This window comes from Macaca fascicularis, chromosome 7, assembly GCF_037993035.2.
Source record: "Macaca fascicularis isolate 582-1 chromosome 7, T2T-MFA8v1.1".
Classification (NCBI taxonomy): domain Eukaryota; kingdom Metazoa; phylum Chordata; class Mammalia; order Primates; family Cercopithecidae; genus Macaca; species Macaca fascicularis.
The window spans coordinates 41,564,386-41,586,814 of record NC_088381.1 but is presented as its reverse complement, the minus strand read 5'-3'; the positions used below and the strand labels follow the sequence as shown (position 1 = coordinate 41,586,814).

The window sequence follows — 22,429 nt, the reverse complement described above, 5'->3', positions numbered from 1 at the left end:
GAAATAAGTCATCTAGCACAGTGTCTGAAGAAACACAGTAGGTTCTCAATATCACTATTATTAGCTAACATTTTTTAAGGGCTAGCCATGTGTGTAAGGACTTGACCTGGACTGTCTCATTTTATCTTTACAATAACCCAGTGAAGCAGGTACTGTTATTGATCCTCATTTTTCCAGAATTTTAAATAGTTAGTCAGTGGTGGAGCTGGAATGTATGCCCTGGTAACCTAGATTCCAGTCGGTGTGCCTAACCAATCTACTACCACTGTGTGTCTATTTGCAAATATTTTTATCCTTGATTAGGGAATTTAATGTATTTGGCTTTGGTGCTCAGAAACAAAGAAATGGGAACACATGCCAATTGAATGCACATTATATGCACGTACTATGCTAGACAATTTCAAAAATATTTTATTTTAGTTACTATTTCATCAGTCTTTTTTTTTTTTTTTTTTTTTTGAGACAGGATCTCACTACGTTGCCCAGGCTGGAGTGCAGTAGCTATTCATAGGCACAATCATCATGCACATAGCCTCAAATTCCTGGGCTCAAGTATCCTCCTGCCTCAACCTCCCAAATAGCTGGGACTACAAGTATGCACCACCCTGTCCAGCTAATCACTGTCTTTTTTTACCTCTAAGATTCATAAACTTTTCTAAGACACTACAGATAGAAGCTATTTTTTGTAGTAAAGAAGTGCAGCTCTCGCTTTCCACTAATTTTTATTGCTGCTCTTCTTCGAGAAGGTAGATTATCCATTGTTATTTACATTAATTATTTACATTGTTGAAACATTGAGATGCTAGGTTGGCAGATAATACAAAAAATGTGGTACCTTTGCTTAGAAACTTTTATTCTAAAAAGTTAATGGACAAACATTAACTTTTCTGAGAAATTAAAATACTGTTTCCATTAAATAAGCATTTTTGTGTGCAGGCTGTTTTGTTTCTGTTTTTGTTTTTCGTTTTTGTTTTTTTTTTTAGTTTGATTGGAAGCAAGAAGGAGGAGGAATATTATCAGAGAAGGGCAGCTTTGAGGAAAGGCTGCTGTAAAGATTCTTTTTATTTTTTGAGACGGAGTTTCACTCTTTTTGCCCAGGCTGGAGTGCAATGATGTGATCTTGGCTCACCACAACCTCCGCCTCCCGGATTCAAGCGATTCTCCTGTCTCAGCCTCCCGAGTAGCTGGGATTACAGGCATGTGCCACCACCCCCGCTAATTTTGTATTTTTAGTAGAGACAGGGTTTCTCCATGTTGCTCAGGCTGGTCTTGAACTCCCAACCTCAGGTGATTCACCTGCCTCAACCTCCCAAAGTGCTGGGATTACAGGCGTGAGCCACCGCGCCCGGCTGTAAAGATTCTTTAACATATCTCTTATAAATTTATAAAATCTAAAATCTTAGAATTGGAAAGACCTTACAGATAATTTAGTTTAACCTTGGCCTCATTTTACAGAGAAGGAAACCAGACCTAGCAGAGGAAATGTTTTGCTCAAGGATAAAACTCAGGTTTCTGAACTCCGAGATGACAACTAATACATTATTAATTACAAATAACTATATATAACTTCTGTTTGATAATGCCTTTAGGTAGTAACCTCTAATATAGCCACATCAGCATTTTTCCAAGCCAGTTCCTGAATACCCACTTCGTGTCTGATTCCTCCAATCCAGTGCAGTATACATTTTACATAGACTTGGTCTGGCAATGAGGAAACAGCATTCATTTTCAATCTTGGGTCTCAGCATAATTTGGTATATAACACTGCAGTCGACTGTACCCTGTAAAGCTTTAAAGGGATGGTATTCCAAGAATTAGTATTAGTCTGAAAAACCAAGTGTTTTGTTTCTTTCACTTTTTTACACATCCGTGGTTCCTGGGGGTAAAATAAAAGTTTTCAGTCTAATGGGTGCAGTGGACGGAGGCATTCTAAGTGGAAGGAAGCGCATATACAAAAGCCTAGAGGCCTTCTGAGACATCAGGAGGTGTTTGGGGCCCTTCAAGCAGTTGGCACGACTAGAGCACGTTGGCCCCACAGAGAGCTGAGTCAAGAGCCAGACCTGCTCTACTCTGCATACCTTGAACTTTAGCTTGAAGGCAGTGGGGAGTTATTGAAGGATTTATAGCAGAGGAATTACAGAAATATAGTTGTTTATTATTATTATTATTATTTGAGACAGAGTCTTACTCTGTCACTCAGCCTGGAGTGCAGTGGCATGATCTCAGCTTACTGCAACCGCCGCCACCCAGGTGGGTTCAAGTGATTCTCCTGCCTCAGCCTCCTGAGTAGCTGGGATTACAGGTGTGCACCACCACCACCATACTCGGCTAATTTTTATATTTTTAGTAGAGATGGGGGTTTCGCCATATTGGCCAGGCTGGTCTCAAACTCCTGACCTCAAGAGATCCACCCGCCTGGGCCTCCCTCAGTGCTGGGATTACAGGTGTGAGCCACTGAGCCTGGCTGCTTTTGATTATTTTGATCAAACAGATAATATATGAATACATTTTAATATAAACTCAACTATTAAATCCAAAGTCAAAGTTCTTCACCACTCCCTCCATCCCCAGTTCCTTCCTCAGAGGTAATCACTCTGCTGCTTGGTACATATCTCTCCAAACATTTAAAAAAGTGCATTCACGGCCGGGCGCAGTGGCTCACGCCTGTAATCTCAGCACTTTGGAAGGCTGAGGCGGGCAGATCATGAGGTCAAGAGATCGAGACCATCCTGGTCAACATGGTGAAACCCTGTCTCTACTAAAAATACAAAAATTAGCTGGGTGTGGTGGCAGGCACCTGTAGACCCAGCTACTCAGGAGGTTGAGGCAGGAGAATTGCTTGAACCTGGGAGGTGGAGGTTGCAGTGAGCTGAGATGTGCCACTGCACTCCAGCCTGGCGATAGAGCAAGACTCTGTCTCAAAAAAAAAAAAAAAGAAAAAGAAAAAAAGTGCATTCAGTTATATATACGCATGCATAGAGATATTTCTGGATCTGGGATTATTTTGTGTGTTTTGAAACAAATATTATCCTGTGAAAAGATAAATTAAGAGGGACAGAGCTTGGGTTTGGGCAATTATGAGAGCCAGCTGGCCATCTGTTTACTTTGCTTGGTGTTCACAGCATATTTTGTGAACATTCCAGTTTTTCTGTGAGATTCTCACAGATGAATTGTGCTGTGGGAACCATTTGGCAGACCCCAGCCACAACAGCTGCAAATCCTTACAGCTATGTCCACCAGGTCAGCCTGCACTGGGACCTGCCTGAATCAAAAGTTTGCTGCCTGCATTTGTGCATTACAATTCGACTGGAATTCACAGATACTAAACGTTCTTTGTTGGGATTAGGAAATGGACAATGTGCTTGCCATGTGTTATGGAACAACTGAGGACACAAACATGACCATGGGTTCCCTTTCTGAAACAATTAAAACATTTATTGTTTTTGGATTGGTCTACATTGTGATAAAAGTTGATATGTAAAAAAACGTATCTACATAGTGTTTTTTTTTTAATTATCAATTGTCAAGTTAAAGTTTATTACCACACTAACAGAACAATGACTTTTAACATACAGGCATATCCACAGATTAGGTCTCATTAAAGCTGTTACTAAGTGGGGGCTAGGGATGTGGGTTCTAAGGAATACAGTTTTAGGAATAAATGAGGAAATGTGGATAGATTTATTTATTCCACTCATTTATTCATTCAATACACTTTTTTGGTGGGGGTAGACAAGGTCTCTCACTTTGTCACCTAGGGTGTGGTGCAGTGGCTTCAACCTCTGAGCTTAACAGATTCTCCCATCTCAGCCTCCTGAGTAGCTGGGACTATAGGCGTGCGCCACCATGCCCGGCTAATTTTTGTATTTTTTTGTAGAGACAGGGTCTCCCATGTTGCTCAGGCTGGTCTTGAACTCCTGGGCTCAAGTGATCCATCCACCCTGGCTTCCCAAAGTGCTGGGATTACAATCAATATACATTCAGTACCTATTGTTTATGCACTAATCATGTGCTAACTCACTGGTTGAATCACTCTATTCCCTTTGCTCTAGATTGAAGCTTCGAGACCACCTGGGAAAATAGACAACTAATGTAATGAATATCCATAACCAGTTTCACAGACAACCAGTAGTTTGCAAGTTATTCCACCCATTGAACAATTCCAAATATTGGAGAAAAGGCCCTCAAGTTAAAATACTCCATGGAAACATGCTCTATACATCTATGTGGTGCTTACAATAAAAGATGACTTCCTGCGACTGACTTGCAACTCCGAAAGAAGTGATTTAGAGAAAAAAAAAGAAAGAAAGAAAGAAAAAGAAAAAGGTAAGTATGTCACTGTGCTCTTGGGAAATGCTTTTGGGATTTGTCCAAGTTCTAGAGTGGAACCCAAGGCTCCTGAGCCAGGGGACAGAAGTGATAATTAAGTAGGATGCAATTTAGTTGGATCTTCCCTGACCTTAATCCCATAAACAGTTGCCTAGGTAAGGGCAAAGTCTACAGGCCCTAAAACAGGGTACAAGCTTCCCTAAAACTATTAGAGAGAAGCACTTTCAACAGGACCTTGTTGCAGGATCCCTAAAAAAAATTCAAAACAAGGAGATTTACATGTTATTCACCTTATCATAATTTCAGAAATATTTTACTAAAAAAAAAGAGTCGTGACGTCTGCAACACCTCAAGACGTTGACGTTTGCAACACCTTAAGAACAATGATTATAAGTGTATTAATAAGTATTAATAAGTGTATAAATGTATTATAAGTGTATTAATATTCTCTCTGATTTTAAGGGGAAAATGATGAAGGAACAGGAAGATGGGTGGGCGTACGTTCCCAGAAATCCCCAGAACGTCAAAAGGAAGTGGGGACTTTGAGTGGAAGACTAATGGAGAGCGTCTACGGTTGTGCCAAAGGAAAAAAAATGTTCCTAAGAAAAGAGTATACAAAGTTCTGTTCACCAAAGCCTGGAACCCAAAGGTGTCTCTCCAAAGCTGTAAACGCGAACTGAAAGCAGAAGCAGGTCCCAAGGGGCCAGGCGCCCCCTTCTCCTGGGTCCGCAGGTCAGACAGGAGAACTAAGGCTGACCCACAGGTAATTCAGCCCTCTCCCAACGCCCGCCGCCGCTGAGGATCCCACGGAGCCGCCCCCCGCTCCCGTCGCCGTGGCGACCGCCGGAGCCACGCAGCACCGCCCCTTCCTCGCGACGTGGCCCCGCCCCCTCAGAACCCGGAAGCGGGAGTCTCGCGCCCGCTGAGCGGCGGTTCGGAAGTGGGGAGCGCGCCGGCCCGAGCTCGCTCGGCCACGCGCCCCGCCCCTCAGAGGCCGGCCTCCTGCTCTCTCCGCACGGCCTGCTGCGCCCGCGAGTCCCGAGCGCTCGGTCGCCCGCCCCGACCGGGGCCCAGCCGCCTCCACGGCCCGCGCTCGTACTGGAGCGAAGAGCAGCCTCTGGAAGGAGGGGAAGGGACGTGGGGGCGGCCACGGCAGGTGAGGGTGGGCGAAGCGCTGGGAAGCTGCTGGGTGTGCGGTATGCGGTGTTGTAGGTGTGTGTATGGCGCGTGGCTGCTTTGGTTGGTGTGACTTTGTGAGTATGTTCTGAGTGGGCCGGTCCATGTGACCACTCACGTGATCACGTGCCCTTGTGAGTGTGTGTCTGGGGCCGACTGTGGGCTGTGGGGTGGTCGGTGTGCTTGCGACCCTGCCTTTGTGTGGCTGTCACCGGTGGGACTGGCGGGGAGCTGTGTATGAGTCTCCAGCGGGAGGTGGGGGCGGCAGAGGGCTTAACCGGGGCATCCTCCTGTAAACCCATACTCGGGCTACACGACTGCAGCCCAGGGACATTTTTTTTTTCTCAGCAAACTTTTAAGAACTCTGAGCAGAGGTCAGTAATTTTGGAGACAGCACCTCGGCCTGAAAGTGACAGATGTCTTTGTTGTTGCTGAGTGTGGGCCAGGCGTGAGGTTTGTGAACGGGGAATGAGGAACAGAGCGGGACCGGAGTGTCTCATTTTTCCTCTTCTCGTTTTCCTGGGGAGTTATAAGTTAGACATTTATGCTGCTTCCTTTGTCTCCACCTACACTGGTTCAGCTCCTTTTGGCACAAAGATTCAACAAATTGAGGAGTAACTTTTTTTTTTTTTTTTTGAGTCGGAGTCTCGCTCTGTCACCCAGGCTGGAGTGCGGTCGCCCGATCCCGGCTCACTGCAAGCTCTGTCTCCTGGGTTCACGCCATTCTCCTGCCTCAGCCTCCCAAGTAACTGGGACTACAGGCGCCCGCCACCACGCCCGGCTAATATTTTGTATTTTCAGTAGAGAGGGGATTTCACCGTGTTAGCCAGGCCTATGGTCTCGATCTCCTGACATCATGATCCGCCCGCCTTGGCCTCCCAAAGTGCTGGAATTACTAGGCGTGAGCCACTGCGCCCAGCCACTGAGGAGTAACTTAATAAGCTGTGTCCAAATTCCAAAAGTTTTTATACCAAGAGCGTGAGAAGAGATGTCACAGATGTCAGGTAGGCAGCTTTTCCTCCTGTAAGGTTTAGAGATAATGCAATGAAGAAAAGAGGGATAGCTTTCCCCTGAAGAGATCTAAGAAAAGGATAGCTGTGTACTTCTGTGGTGAGGGATGGAGAGGTGCATTAAAAAGCCAGTTGCATCGCCCAGAGACTCTCCGCTTCTAATATTTTGTCATGGCTAATATTTATAATCACGGATTGTCCATAATGCACGTCAACTATAGATTGAAATAAAGTAGCAGAAACCTCTGACTAGTTATGCTGGTTATGTGACTTAAACATTGATAAAGGTGATTTTGTTGACTTTAAAGTGGCAGGTTCTGTTGAAGCCCTGAGCGATAGGGGCATAGTCACTACTGGCAGGTTTTTTTGTTTGTTTGTTTTTTGAGACAGAGTCTCACTCTGTCACTCAGGCTGGAGTGCAGTGGTGCGATCTCAGCTCACTGCAACCTCCGTCACCCAGGTTCAAGCTCTCCTGCCTTAGCCTCCTAAGTAGCTGGGATTACAGGCGCCCATTACCACGCCCAGCTCATTTGTTTTTGTTGTTGTTGTTGTTGTTGTTGTTGTTTTGTTTGTTTTTTTGAGATGGAGTTTCGCTCTCGTTGCCCAGGCTGGAGTGCAATGATGCGATCTCGGCTCACCGCAACCTCTGCCTCCCGGGTTCAAGTGATTCTTCCGTCTCAGCTTCCTGCTTAGCTGGGATTACAGGGATGCGCCACCAAGCCCGGCTAATTTTGTGTTTTTAGTAGAGACGGGGCTGCACCGTGTTGGCCAGGCTGGTCTCAAACTCCTGACCTCAGGTGATCCACCCACCTCAGCCTCCCAAAGTGCTGGGATTATAGGCGTGAGCCACTGCACCCAGCCACAACTGGCAGTTTTTTTTTTTTTTTTTTTTGAGACAGAGTCTCGCTCTGTCGCCCAGGCTGGAGTGCAGTGGCCGGATCTCAGCTCACTGCAAACTCTGCCTCCCGGGTTTAAGCCATTCTCCTGCCTCAGCCTCCCGAGTAGCTGGGACTACAGGCACCCGCCACCTCGCCCGGCTAGTTTTTTTGTATTTTTAGTAGAGACGGGGTTTCACTGTGTTAGCCAGGATGGTCTCGATCTCCTGACCTCGTGATCCACCCGTCTCGGCCTCCCAAAGTGCTGGGATTACAGGCTTGAGCCACCGCGCCCGGCCCACAACTGGCAGTTTTTATTGTCCAGCAGCACAAGGGCCAGGGAAGACAGGGAGTCCACAGCACACCCTGAAGAGGGGTTTCCTTAGGCAAGATTGAGGCTAATACTGTGGTCCTTTTCCCACCAGCATGAACAGGTGCTTTTGTTTTTGTGAGGAACAAAATCATGAGAGATCAAATCAGTTTTGAGCTCATGGTCTACATTCATTCTTATTCAGTACTGACCAGTTTGGTCACAATCTCAGTTAACCTTTGCCATATACAGAATATTCCTGTTATGACTTGGAAAAGTATACCCCCTTGGTGGATGAAAGAGAGCTAGGAGAACAAACTTTCCTATTCATACCACTCACAGCTGCTTTCCCTTTGCAGCAGTGATCTTTTTTTCCTTAGACGTCAGTTGGTCAGATGCAACATTTGGTATCCATTTTACCTTTCGTGTACTGCCAAACTAGCACAAGTGTTAAAATTACTTGTCTCTACAAAAATTTAGTCACAGCGGAGTGGAATCTCTCCATCTTGTAAGATTACTTTTAACACGTTGGCATAGTGAAGTGGTTGTGAATTATTCTGAAGACTGTTGGTAAGGAACATCTTTCTATTTACTGCTATGGGAAAGAAGAGGATGACCACGTGAATATGTGTGCCTGTGTCTGTGTGTATTTGTATGGTGGTTTGGTTTGTGCATTGCAACTGATTCCAAAGCTATGAATGTTTTATTTTATCCCGTTTTGTGACTCTAGAAGCACACTTTCTGGCTTTAGTTAGCTAAGGTGTTTTATAAATCTGTTAAGTAGATGTTATTTGCTAAACATGTTTTTTATTTTCCCTCCTTTAGAGTAGATTGTTTCTAATAATGCAATACTAGGAAATGTCTCCATTAAGAAGTATTTAGATGATATAGGAGTATTTCAAGTCTGTCCAGGTAGAAAATATTCCAGAATTAAGTATATGTGCTAGTTGCTTTCAATTAAAAGTTATAATCAGCTTAGAGAAAGCCTATACTTAAAATGGCTTAGATTTTTTTTTTTTTTTTTTTTTTTGAGACGGACTCTTACTCTGTCACCCAGGCTGGAGTGCAATCTTGGCTCACTGCAACCTCCGCCTCCTGGGTTCAAGCGATTCTCCTGCCTCAGCCTCACGAGTAGTTGGGATTACAGGCGGCCACCGCCATGCCTGGCTAATTTTTTTTGTATTTTTAGTAGAGACGAGGTTTCGCCATGTTGGTCAGACTGGTCTTGAACTCCTGATCTCAGGTGATCCACCTGCCTCAGCCTCCCAAAATGCTGGGATTACAGGCGTGAGCCACCGTGCCTGGCAAAACTTTTTAACATATTTTTTTTTTGTTTTTTTGAGACGGAGTCTCGCTTTGTCACCCAGGCTGGAGTGCAGTGGAACGATCTTGGCTCACCGCAACCTCTGCCTTCTGGGTTCAAGTGATTATCCTGCTTCAACCTCCCAAGTAGTTGGGACTACAGGCGCATGCCACCACGCCAGGCTAATTTTTGTATTTTTAGTAGAGACAGGGTTTCACTATCTTGGCCAGGCTGGTCTTGAACTCCTGACCTCGTGATCCGCCCACCTCAGCCTCCCAAAATGCTGGGATTACAGGCGTGAGCCACTGTGCCTGGCCTTAACATATTAATATTTAAGATAAAATGGATATACAAAGAATTATTTTCTTTATTTCAGTATGAATAACTATCTGTGCACACTAAGTTTCAGTGTAAGACTGGATGATGATTTTCTTAGTACTTTGAAGCAACTTATGATTTTAACAAAATTCTCTAAAATTACCATCTTAGCTTTGAGAGGAGAGACCATCATCACAATGTCAAGGTTGTAAATCAAGTTTAGTGTTGGAATGTCTACATCTGCTGTCTCCTCGGGGTTCAGCTTAGTATGTCTCCAAGGTCACAGTTGAGTCTACTGAGGGTTCTGTGTTCCTGAGGGAGCAGATCTCGAGGGCCACCAAGGAAGAGTTCCATTGAGTTTAGAATCCCTGTTCCTTGCCAGTCCAGAGAACTCCCTCTAAACTCAGAGTCAGCCCGGGAGTTAGGTCCTGGAGTCTCAACCTCATGTTAGTCGTGCTAGGATCAAGGCTTGCTCTTGAGGTAGAGGAAGTGGTACAAAGCAAATATTTGAATTCTTCCTGGTGGAATTTCCTCACTTGGCAATAAGAATCTGCAACAGGGAACTATAATTTCAGTTTCCTGTTATGACATAGCACAGATGCCTGAGCAAAGAGGGGCAGCCTTTTAGTTGAGGATGTTCAGCTAGACCAAAGCTCACAGATGCCAGGGTTAGGAGGATGGCCCAGTTCATTCTTCTTAGAATGTAGTTATTCATTTCATCAACAGATAATGCCTGCTATGTGCCAAGCACTGATCTGAGCTTTGGGGACACAGTAGTAACATAGTCATAGATGAGAAAACAAACTCCAAAAGGATCAAGACTTATCTAAGATCACAGAGCTATGAAAACCAGAAGTCACTAAGCTCACAACAAAAGACTACACATTTTTTCCTAAAGGCGAATGTTTCATTTTGTTGCTACTTACAGTGCCTTCAGGTTTACATTATGGATCTTTCAGAGGACCCTGTGTATCTTTTAATCATGTCCATATGAGTGACAAATTTGTCTGTATTTTGTATTAAGAACTACATGTAGGCCGGGCACGGTGGCTTATGCCTGTAATCCCAGCACTTTGGGAGGCCAAAGATCATGAGGTGGATGGATCATGAGGTCAGGAGCTCAAGACCAGCCTGGCCAAGATGGTGAAACCCTGTCTCTACTAAAAGTACAAAAAATTAGCTGAGCGCGGTGGCAAGAGCCTTTAATCCCAGCCACTCAGGAGGCTGAGGCAGGAGAATCGCTTGAACTCGGAGGGCGGAGGTTGCAGTGAGCCAAGATCGCGCCACTGCACTCCAGCCTGGGCGACAGAGTGAGACTCTGTCTCAAAAAAAAAAAAAAGGAACTACATGTGAATTTCTGGTTATGTGCAATTACAGTTAGATTTATGGTGTATTGTGAATTTATCAGGAAGCAGGCTTAATTTAAAGTTCTTTCTCTAGGCTAGGTGTGGTGGCTCACACCTGTAATCCCAGCACTTTGGGAGGTGAGATGGGAGGATTGCTTGAGCCCAGGAATTCAAGACCAGTGTGGACAACATAGGGAGGCCCCCATCTCTACAAAAAATACAAAATTCGCCTGTCATGGTGGTGTGCACCCATTGTCTCAGCTACTCAGGAGGCTGAGGTTGGGGTAATCGCTTGAGCCTCAGAGGTCAAGGCTGCAGTGAGCTGTGATTGTGCCACTGAACTGCAGCCTGGACAACAGAGCAAGACTCTGTCTCAAAAATTTAAAAAGTCAAAAAACATCAACTCCTTTCTCTAGCATGGACTATCCCTATAATCAGACAGGAGCATCTTTATTAAAGGGATTCTTTTTTTTTTTTTTTTTTGAGACGGAGTCTCGCTCTGTCACCCAGGCTGGAGTGCAGCGGCCGGGTCTCAGCTCACTGCAAGCTCCGCCTCCCGGGTTCACGCCATTCTCCTGCCTCAGCCTCTGGAGTAGCTGGGACTACAGGCGCCCGCCACCTCGCCCGGCTAGTTTTTTGTATTTTTAGTAGAGACGGGGTTTCACCATGTTAGCCAGGATGGAAAGGGATTCTTAAGGTTATGTCAAAAGATAGCTGATGGTATTGCAGTTGAGAACTAAGTTAGGAAGTATGGTGTCAGAAAAGGTTGTCTCACATCTGGTCCTAGCATTGCCATGTGATCTCGGGTAAGTCATTTAAATTTTCTAGACCAGATTCCTTTTCTGGAAGAACTAAGAGCGTTGGAATAATTTCTTTAAAAGCTCCTCTGGTAGCCCGGAACGGTGGCTCACTCCTGTAATCCCAGTACTTTAGGAGGCTGAGGTGGGTGGATCACCTGAGGTCAGGAGTTCGAGACCAGCCTGGCCAACATGGTGAACCCCCATCTCTACTGAAAATACAAAAATTAGTTGGGTGTGGTGGTGGGCACCTGTAGTCCCAGATACTCAGGAGGCTGAGGCAGGAGAATCACTTGAATCCCAGGAGGTGGAGGATGCAGTGAGCCGAGATCGCACCACTGCATTCCAGCCTGGGCAACAAGAGTGAGACTGTCTCAAAAAAAAAAAAAAAAAAAAAAAAAGCGCCCTTCTGATTCTGTGATTGTAGTATTTCACCAAATTGTTTTTCTGTAGTTTGAGTATATACTGAAAAATAGGCAGTTTCCTTGGTTTTCTTCTTTAAAATATTGTTGGTATAGCTAGATCAGACTCTACATTTAGTTCTGATGTAAACATGAATTCTTGACATGAAATATCACATGCTTTTATTTCAGGATTAACCTCCATTTCAGCTAATCATGGGAGAGATTAAAGTCTCTCCTGATTATAATTGGTTTAGAGGTACAGTTCCCCTTAAAAAGGTATGTATGGTTTTACTATACCTCTTATTTGCAAAATCTTGTATTGTTTTTGTGTGTGATTTAGATGTCATGTCTTAGTAGTGTTTGAGAGTAAAGGTTACTGCCAAGTTTCATGACTCTGGGTTGCAGAGGATGAAGTTCACCCCTTCCCTGTCACGTACAGTCAACTTTTGAGACTCATTTTAGAGTGAAAGCAGGTATAACTGTAGTCATTTTTATTTATTTATTATTTATTTATTTTTGAGATGGAGTCTCGCTCTGCCGCCCAGACTGGAGTGCAGTGTACTGCGTGATCTTAGCTCACTGCAACCTCTGCTTCCCAGGTTCAAGCGATTCTCCTGCCTCAGCCTCCCAAGTGGCTGGGATTACAGGCATGCGCTGCCACACTCAGCTAATTTTGTATTTTTAGGAGAGGCAGAGTTTCACCGTGTTGGCCAGGCTGGTCTCGAACTCCTGACCACAACTCCTCCACCCGCCTTGGCCTCCCAAAGTGCTGAGATTACAGACGTGAGCCACCGCCCCCAGCCTGTACTCATTTTTTACAATTGCTTTTATATATACAAGCAAGCAGGTATGTATGTACTCTTCTATATAGTTTAGTGGAAAGTTTATAGCAACTATATAGTAAGTACAGTCAGATTATATTCCTGTTCCTCAGATTTAAGAATGGGGTCATGTTACAGAGCTTCTGTTTGCAGTGACATACTCATTCTGCCACAGTCATCTTCTGGAAGCTTTATTTTCCTGGGATGTTTGAAAGTCCTAAATACTTACATTGCCATTGAGTATTGACTCTGCTTCCCAAATTAATCCCAGAGTTTGGGGATCACACTAGACAAAGGCAATTCAAGTCACTGAGTAGAGTAAAACCGTTGCTAATTCCCTTGCAGAAGTGTTAGAATCCAGTGATCTTAAGATCTTTTGTAGCTGTTTGTGATGGCTCATGCCTGTAATCCTAGCACTTTAGAGACCTAGGAGGATCACTTGAGGCCAGGAGTTTGAGACCAGCCTGGGCAACATAGTGAAACCCTGTCTCTATAAAAAGATGAAAAAATTAACTAGGTGTGGTGCTATGCACCTATAATTCCAGCACTTTGGAAGGCGGAGGCAGGAGGATTGTTTGAGCCTAGGAATTTGAGATCAGCCTGGGCAATATGACGTGACCCTTTCTCTACAAAAACTAGAAAAAATTAACTGGGCGTGTTGGTGCACGCCTATAGTCCCAGATACTCAAGAGGCTGAGATGGGAGGATTGCTTAAGCCCAGGAAGTCAAGGCTGCAGTGAGCTGTGATCGTGCCACTGCACTCCAGCCTGGGTGACAGAGCCAGACCCTATCTCGAAAAAAAAAAGCAAAAAAGTGAGTGGCAAAACGTACAGGGCAAAAACATGAGCATGAGATACATTATCACCATCTGTGACCTGCGGAAGTCCAAAGGGGAACTGTGAGGCCTCTGTGGACTTTGCCTTGCTCCATTTGTCTGCTCCTAGTGATGCCAGTGAGTGACCCTGGTTAGTGTGCTGCCATGCACACAGTGACACTGTGGAGTCCATAGCCCTGCTAGTGAGGAGCTCTCAGAAAACAGAGCCTGGAGGCCTTGAGTTTTTTAATATAAAAGTAGAACAAATACTGATTTGCATTGTCAAATGTTCAAGCAGTTAATGTACTTTTCTAAATACCACCAAAAGTCAGAGAAAACAAAAATTAAACTAGGATGCAGTGAATAATAATAACTAATACTTCTAGGACACTTAACATTTGCCAGACTCTGCTGAGCACTTGACTTGCCTCAGCTTGCCTTTTTTTCTTTCCTTTGTCTTTGTTTTTTTTTTTTTTTTTTTTTTTTTTTGAGACGGAGTCTCGCTCTGTCGCCCAGGCTGGAGTGCAGTGGCGCGATCTCGGCTCACTGCAAGCTCCGCCTCCCGGGTTCACGCCATTCTCCCGCCTCAGCCTCCCGAGTAGCTGGGACTAGAGGCGCCCGCCACCGCGCCCGGCTAATTTTTTTTTTGTATTTTTAGTAGAGATGGGGTTTCACCGTGTTAGCCAGGATGGTCTCGATCTCCTGACCTCATGATCCACCCGTCTCGGCCTCCCAAAGTGCTGGGATTACAGGCTTGAGCCACCGCGCCCGGCCTCCTTTTTCTTTTTTTTTTAAAGAGAGAGGATCTCTCCCTCTGTTGCTCAGGCTGGAGTGTTGTTGTATTTTTATTTATTTATTTATTTATTTATTTATTTTAAAGAGACAGGATCTGGGCTGGGTGCAGTGGCTCATGCCTGTAATCCCAGCACTTTGGGAGGCCAAGGCAGGTGGATCATGAGGTCAGGAGTTCAAGACCAGCCTAACCAATATGGTGAAACCCCATCTCAACTAAAAGTACAAAAAATTAGCTGGGCATGGGAGCACGTGCCTGTAATCTCAGCTACTTGGGAGGCTGAGGCAGGAGAATTGCTTGAACCTGGGAGGCAGAGGTTGCAGTGAGCCGAGATCGTGCCGCTGCACTCCAGCCTGGGCTACAGAGTGAGACTCCATCTCAAAAAAAAAAAAAAGAAAAAAAGAGAGAGAGACAGGATCTCCCTCTGGTGCTTGGGCTGGAGTGTTGTGCGATCATATAGCTCAATGCAGCCTTGAACTCCTGGGCTCAAGCGATTGTTGTGTCTCAGCCTCTCAAGTAGCTGGGACTATAGGTGTGTACCATCGCACCTGGTTAATTTTTTCATTTTTTGTAGAGATGGGGATCTCACTATGTTGCCCAGGTTGGTCTCAAACTCCTGGCCTCAAGCAGTCCTGCCTTTTGCCTCCCAAAACACTGAGATTACAGGCGTGAGCCATCACGCCTGGCCCTCAGCACATTGTTTTCTTTCTTCCTTTTTTTTTTTTTTTTTAAGACAGAGTCTTGCTCTGTTGTCCAGGCTGGAGCCCGATCTCAGCTCACTGCAACCTCCGCCTCCCAGTTTCAAGCAATTCTTTTGCCTCAGCTTCCCCAGTAGCTGGGATTAAAGGCATGTGCCACCATACCCAGCTAATGTCTATATTTTTAGTAGAGACAAGGTTTCACCATGTTGGCCAGGCTGGTCGCAAACTCCTGACCTCAGGTAATCTACCTGCCTTGACCTCCCAAAGTGCTAAGATTATAGGCGTGAGCCACCATGCCCGGCCCCCTCAGCTCTTCCAGTGCTCATTATTTCCCCGTCATGTTGGGTCAAGAACCACTCCATCAGGAAGGTTTCTGATTACCTTCCTCCTTCCTACCCACTTTTCACCAAAAAGCCAGTTTCTCTCTGTGCCACTCCCTAACCCCTACTGGTTTGATGTATTCTCCCAGGAGAGTGACACATAGACCTGCCTCGTTCCCCTTCTGTAGCAGAGTCTCCCCCACAACTCCCCAAAGGCTTGGTTTAGAGAGGCTCCTGAAGCATCTCCTGAGCTGGTGCTATCTCTACCCACCTATCCAGGTGGATAGAGACACGAGCTAGGAGCCTTGTCTCCCCATCAGCTCCCCTGTTCATACTCTGACCCTGCACATCCCAGCCAGTCCTCTGGGTCAGCACTGCAGAATGACTGCAGACTGCCCTCCTTGTACAGACACATTCTTAAACACACACACAACCAGAAATGTGGGAAGAAATAAGATGTCTTGTATAGAGTTCACTGTTTAATGTTAAGCAAAATAGATTTCTTCCTATTGTTGTGGATGGACGGGAAAGGTAGAAACTGAGAGAAGCAGCCAGGTGTGGTGGCTCATGCCGGTAATCTTAGCACTTTGGGAGGCTGATGCAGGCAGATCACCTGAGGTCAGAAGTTCGAGACCATCCTGGCCAACGTGGCAAAACCCTGTCTCTAATAGAAATACAAAAATTAGCTGGGTGTGGTGGCACATGCCTATAATCCCAACTACATTGGAGGCTAAGGCACAAGAATCGCTTGAACCTGGGAGGTGGAGGTTGCGGTGAGCCGAGATCACGCTGCTGCACTCTAACCTGGGCGACAGAGCGAGACTCTGTCTCAAAAAAAGAAAAAGGGTGGGGGGGAAGAAACAGAGAAGCAGCAGCCCTCTGGAAGATTATAAAGTAGTTCTAAGTAGTTCTGTGGAATATGTTAGCCCTGAGGAAAGAAAAGGAGACTAGAGGAGTCTGTCATGCATGCTAATCTGGTGTGAGCTTCAGGTTACCTTGTAACAAACAAGGCAGTAGTGTTAAAATTGTCAGTGAAATGATAGTGTAAAATAACATAAAAAGTGAATTTATAAGATTTTCCACTTTTTTCTTTTAAATTTCCCTCCAGATTATCGTAGATGATGATGACAGTAAGATATGGTCGCTCTATGATGCAGGCCCCCGAAGTATCAGGTGTCCTCTCATATTCCTGCCCCCTGTCAGTGGAACTGCAGATGTCTTTTTCCGGCAGATTTTGGCTCTGACTGGATGGGGTTACCGGGTTATCGCTGTAAGTATTACTGATTCAGTATTAAAATGTAGACCGACGTTTTGTGGGTTTGTGTGTGTGTGTGTGTGTGTGTGTGTGTGTGTGTGCTTCTGTCTCTGATCAGCTATAGTAATAGGCACAGTTTGTTTGTTTGTTTGTTTGTTGAGACGGAGTCTCACTCTGTCACCTAGGGCTGGAGTGCAGTGGCGTGATCTCAGCTCACTGCAACCTCCGTCTCCCAGGTTCAAGCAATTCTCCTGCCTCAGCCTCCTGAGTAGCTGGGATTACAGGTGCCCGCCACTATGCCCAGCTAATTTTTTGTATTTTTAGTAGAGACGGGGTTTCGCCATGTTGGCCAGGCTGGTCTCGAACTCCTGACCTCATGATTCACCTGCCTCAGCCTTACAAAGTGCTGAGATTCCAGCCATGAGCCACTGCGCCCGGCCGGGCAGTTTTTTTTAATTGAGGAAAGATATTGTTTGCCTATTTTAATATGTGAGATGAAGCCTTTTGAAGGAGGCTGGTGTGAGTCCACAGTCACACAGAGATTCAGAAGGAACAAACCTCTATTGGCAGCCTCTCCATGCCCAGCGTTTACGTGCATTCTCTCCTGACGCCCTTCTCTCAACTCGGAGTGGTTGGAAGTGTTGTCCTTGTTTACAGATGAAGAAACTGAGGTCTGGCTCACACAGCCAGTAAGTGGTGGAGGGAGGAACTGAGCTCTGTCTCCTGGCTCTGTTTCTGCTCCTCGTTTTATCACAGCACTGCTTCCAGGGTTGCTGAGCATGGAATATTAGACAACAAAGGGATTAGCTAACACACAAGTGACTGAAAAGCTGGCTTTTCGTGTAAATCTTTGATATTTGAGGTGAGATTCATTAATTAGCTCATATGTTAGCATTTGGTTAGGAAGTTTTTTGTTTATGATTAGTACTTTATAGCCGAGTTTGGTCTAAATCCAGTTTCCCACTGATCATTCTTGAGTCTTCTCTGGGAGAAAAGTGTGTGGGAAAGGCACTCTTCCTGGTGACTGATTTTTCTTTTTTCTTTTTTTTTTTTTTTGCATGCTTCCACTGTAACGACACAGGTTGGTCAGGACGTTGGTCTCCTAATTTCCCAGGAAGGAGACAGCCTTTTTAGCTGGCAGTCGCCTGCAGTATTCACTTGTAAGTGGTACTCCCGGTGGGAGTGCTGCTGTTAGTGTGTGTGTTATTTACTGTTGAAGGGGTGAAAAAGCATGTCACATGTCTTCTCTTGGAAGGTAACTGAAAGTTCTACTGAGGTTACCACCAACTGAGGCCACACAAAAGAAATCAGTTCCTCTTCCTCCTGAGAGCCCATCTCTTACTTGAGAAAACAGTTATCATCACCACCACCTGCTGCTTTTCTCCTGGGTCTTTTCTTCTCTGGCTTAATTTCTCCAGCTTCTTTAACCATTCGTCACATGACATGTTTGAGCCTCTGCAACATAATCCTCCTTTGTTCAGACTTTCAGTCATTCCTCTTCACAAACAGCATTCTAGAACAGGGTAGGAACTGCCCTCATCCAAGCCCTCTGCAGCCTGAGACATGACACTACCATTTTTGGTGGCCCCTGTTGATCAGCCAGGGAGGGGGAGCCAAGCAGCCTGCAGGTGCCCGTCCCACTTGGGAGTGCTGTCCAACAGCGTTTCTCGCTCCACAGTGGCAGATCATGAGAGCCTTGGCTTCTGGCTGGATGTTTCTTCTTTGCCCTCAAGGTTCTCGATGTGGGCTTTCCCTGTTTCGTTAGGAGGATAGTTAATCAAGAAAAGGTCAACAGCGTCTTGATCAGAATGTTCAGCTCCATGAGGTTGTGGAATTTATTTGATATTTGTTAGTATCTAGCAGTTATAATGCACAGACCTTTTTAAATTTTTTTTTGTTGTAATTGTAGATTCACATGCAGTGTAAAAAATAGTTCAGAGAAATATCCTTTTTACACATTTCCTCAGTTTCCGCCAAACCTTTGCAAAACTGTAGTACAATATCACAACCAGGATATTGATATTACTACAATCTACCAATCTCATTCAGGTTTCTCCAGTTCTGCTTGAACACATTTGTTTGTATGTATTAAGTTGTGTATAATTTTGTCACCTGTGTGGGCACAGATATTTATAAATTAAAGACTCCATGAAAATATCATCCCCTTTCTTTTAGGCTATCATCTGACTCAAATTCTCAAACTTTCTGCTAGGGAGAATCGGTTCCCCATTCTTTCTTGGCATGGTGGAAGTTTTACCCACAAATAGAATTTTAATAATAAAAGTCATACATCAAATCTAAAATGATCCCATAATTCATTTGGCAGTATCCATTCCAGTGATTCATCAGTAACAAAATGAACCTAAGTGCTTAAACAATAAGCCTGTTAGACGAGGTTTTTTGGGATTTGTTTTTGTTTTTGTTTTTGTTTTTTGGTGATGGAGACTCGCTCTGTCGCTCCAGCTAGAGTGCAGTAGTATGATCTCAGCTCATGCAACCTCCACCTCCCAGGCTCAAGCAATTCTCATGCCTCAGCTTCCCCAGTAGCTGGGATTACAGCTGCCTGCCACCATGCCTGGATAATTTTTGTATTTTTTTGGTAGAGATGGGGTTTCACCATGTTCCCCAGGCTGGTCTCAAACTCCTGACCTCAAGTGATTCCCCTGCCTCAGCCTCCCAAAGCGGTGGGATTACAAGCATGAGCCACTGCGCCCAGCCAGTGGGTTTTATATGTACATAAAAAAGGAATTCTTGACCAGGCACGGTGGCTTACGCCTGTAATCCCAACACTTCGGGAGGCCGAGGTGGGTGGATCACGAGGTCAGGAGATCGAGACCATCCTGGCTAACACAGTGAAACCCCCCGTCTCTACTAAAAATGCAAAAAAGAAAGAAAATTAGTTGGGCATGGTGGCACACGCCTGTAGTCCCAGCTACTTGAGAGACTGAGGCAGGAGAATCGCTTGAACCCAGGAGGCAGAGGTTGCAGTGAGCTGAGATCGTACCACTGCACTCCAGCATGGGTGACAGAGTGAGACTCCATCTCAAACAACAAAAAAAGGAATTCTTAGGGGACAAACCTGAGTCCCTTAGAAATGAGTTTGTGACTTGTACTTCTTTTTCCTCATCATTGCCAGCATTAATAGACAGGCTACATATAGTCAAGTACCATACTTCTTTTTCACAAACAGAAGTACAATAGCCTGGCATGGTACTTCTGTTGGCTCACACCCGTAATCCCAGCACTTTGGGAAGCTGAGGCAGTCAAATCGCTTGAGGCAGGCAAATCGCTTGAGCCCAGGAGTTCAAGACCAGCCTGGGCAACATGGCAAAACCCCATTTCTACAAAAAATATATATATAAAAATTAGCCAGGCATGGTGGTGCATGCCTGTGATTCCAGCTACTGGGGGGCTGAGGTGGGAGCATCGCTTGCGCCCAGGAGGTTGTGGCTGCAGTGAGCTTACAATTGTGCCAATGCACTCCAGCCTGGGTGAGAGAGAGAGACCCTATCTCAAAAACAAGCTGGGTGTAGTGGCTCGTGCCTGTAATTCTAACACTTTGGGAGGCCAAGGCAGGTGGATCACTTGAGGTCAGGAGTTTGAGACTAGCTTGGCCAACATGGCAAAACTGTGTCTGTACTAAAAATACAAAAATCAGCTGGGTATGGTGGTGGACATCTGTAATCTCAGCTACTCAGGAGGCTGAGGTAGGAGAATCACTCAAACCCGGGAGGCAGAGGTGGAATGAGTCGAGATCGCGCCACTGCCCTCCAGCCTGGGCAACAGAGGAGACTGTCTCAAGAAACAAACACCCCAAAGTACAATAAATGAAATAGAGTAACTAAGTCATTTAAAAGAAGAGGAACAACTTTACTGAATACCCCCTTAAAGAAATGCTACCAAAAAGAGAGGGAGCTCTCCTTAGAACAAATTTTGTTTCCATCTCTCCTGAGCTATAATTCTGAATGAAATTAGATTTAAGAGAAAACCATATTTCTTTACTGGGATGGGTTCTGGTATATTCATCCTTAAACCCCAGACTTTTTCAGCTGTTTAGAAAGGAAATTGATGGGAATTGAAATTGTTACTCACATAATATCATTAGAATGTGCTTACTTTTTATACTCTTTTAATTTGGTCTGTTAGATAAAATGTGAATTATGAAGTTTCGTAAAAAGTGAGAGCTTATTTTTACATATTTTGAATAAGGAGCAGCGCTTGAGCAAACGAGAAATGCCACTGTTTGAGTCCTAAGTTTTTCAAATACATGAGTTGCATTTTTACTTTTATGATTTTTAAAATAAAATTATTGTTACTATTTCAGTTGCAGTATCCAGTTTATTGGGACCATCTTGAGTTCTGTGATGGATTCAGAAAACTTTTAGACCATTTACAATTGGATAAAGTGAGTACCCTGAAACTAATTACATACATACAATTTTTTTTTATTTTTTGAGATGAAGTCTCACTCTGTCACCCAGGCTGGAGTGCAGTGGCACGATCTCGGCTCACTGCAACCTCCGCCTCCCGGGTTCAAGTGATTCTCCTGCCTCGACCTCCAAAGTAGCTGGGATTACAGGCATGTGCCACCATGCCTGACTAATTTTTGTGTCTTTTGTAAAGATGGGGTTTCACCATGTTGGCCAGACTGCTCTCAAACTGCTGACCGCAAGTGATCCGCCCACCCCAGCCTCCCGAAGTGCTGGGATTACAGGCGTGAGCCACTGCTCCTGGCCCTCTTTTATTTTTTAATAATAGCTTTATTGCAACATAATTCATATGCCATGTAATTTACCCTTTTAAGTATACAGTTCCATGTTTTTCAGTATACTCCCAGGTATGTGCAACCATCACTGCAGTCAATGTTTTATAATTTTTTTAATGCCAAAAGCCTCATATTCATTAGTCTCATCTTCCCCCTTACTAGCCCTGCAACCTAATTTACTTTTTTATCTCTATGGATTTGCCTATTCTAGATATTTTACATAAGTGGAATCATATCATATATGTGGTCTTTTTGACTGGCTTTTTTTACTTAGCATTATGAGTTTAAGGTTCATTCATGTTGAAGCCAGAATCAATACTTCGTTTCTCTTTACAACTAAATCATATTTTTATAAATATGCCATATCTTGTTTAACCATTCATCAGCTGATGCACATTTGGGTTGTTTTTACCTTTTGGATGTCATGAATAATGCTGCCATGAACATTCATGTATGAGTTTTTGTGTCGACATATGTTTTCAGTTCTCTTAGGTATATGTTTAGGGGTGGAATTACTGAATCACAGTTTTCTTAGACATAAACCACTAAATGGTTTTGGGTTTTTTCTTTTTTTTTTTCTTTTTATTGAGACAGTGTTTCACTCTGTCACCCAGGCTGGAGTGCAGTGATGCAATCATGGCTCACTGCAGCCTCAACCTCTTGGGCTCAAGCAATCCTCCCACCTCAGCCTCCCAAGTAGGTAGGACTATAGGCACATACCACCATGCCTGGCTAATTTTTGTATTTTTAGTATACAGGCCTTTGCCATATTTCCCTGGCTTGGTTTTGTTTTCTTTTTTCCTTTCTTTTTTTGTTTTTTTAGACAGAGTCTCACTCTGTCGCCCAGGCTGGGGTGCAGTGGTGCGATGTCGACTCACTGCAACCTCTGCCTTCCGGGTTCAAGTGATTCTCTACCTCAGCCTCCTGAGTAGCTGGGACTACAGGCACGCACCACCTTGCCTGGCTAGTTTTTTGTATTTTTAGTAGAGGCGGGGTTTCACCATGCTGGCCAGGCTGGTCTTGAATTCCTGACCTCGTGATCCGCCTGCCTCAGCCTCCCATAGTGCTGGGATTATAGGCATGAGCCACTGC

At 44.7% G+C, this 22,429-nt stretch overlaps 1 protein-coding gene across 3 annotated transcripts in view; it reads left to right on the top strand.

Annotated features, from left to right (window-relative positions):
- Positions 1 to 5,235: 5,235 nt before the first annotated feature.
- SPG21 (SPG21 abhydrolase domain containing, maspardin) overlaps positions 5,236 to 22,429 on the top strand; it is a 28,338-nt gene continuing 11,144 nt past the window's right edge. For 2 of the 3 annotated variants that reach the window (XM_045397328.2, XM_073996046.1), the window contains exons 1-4: positions 5,236 to 5,485; positions 12,058 to 12,144; positions 16,426 to 16,587; positions 20,897 to 20,977. In XM_045397328.2, coding sequence (XP_045253263.1) covers positions 12,082 to 12,144; positions 16,426 to 16,587; positions 20,897 to 20,977 — 306 coding nt within the window. In that variant the 5' untranslated portion in view covers positions 5,236 to 5,485; positions 12,058 to 12,081. Of the gene's footprint in view, positions 5,486 to 6,309; positions 6,510 to 12,057; positions 12,145 to 16,425; positions 16,588 to 20,896; positions 20,978 to 22,429 lie in introns of all 3 variants that reach the window. The other variant, XM_073996045.1, reaches the window with a different exon arrangement.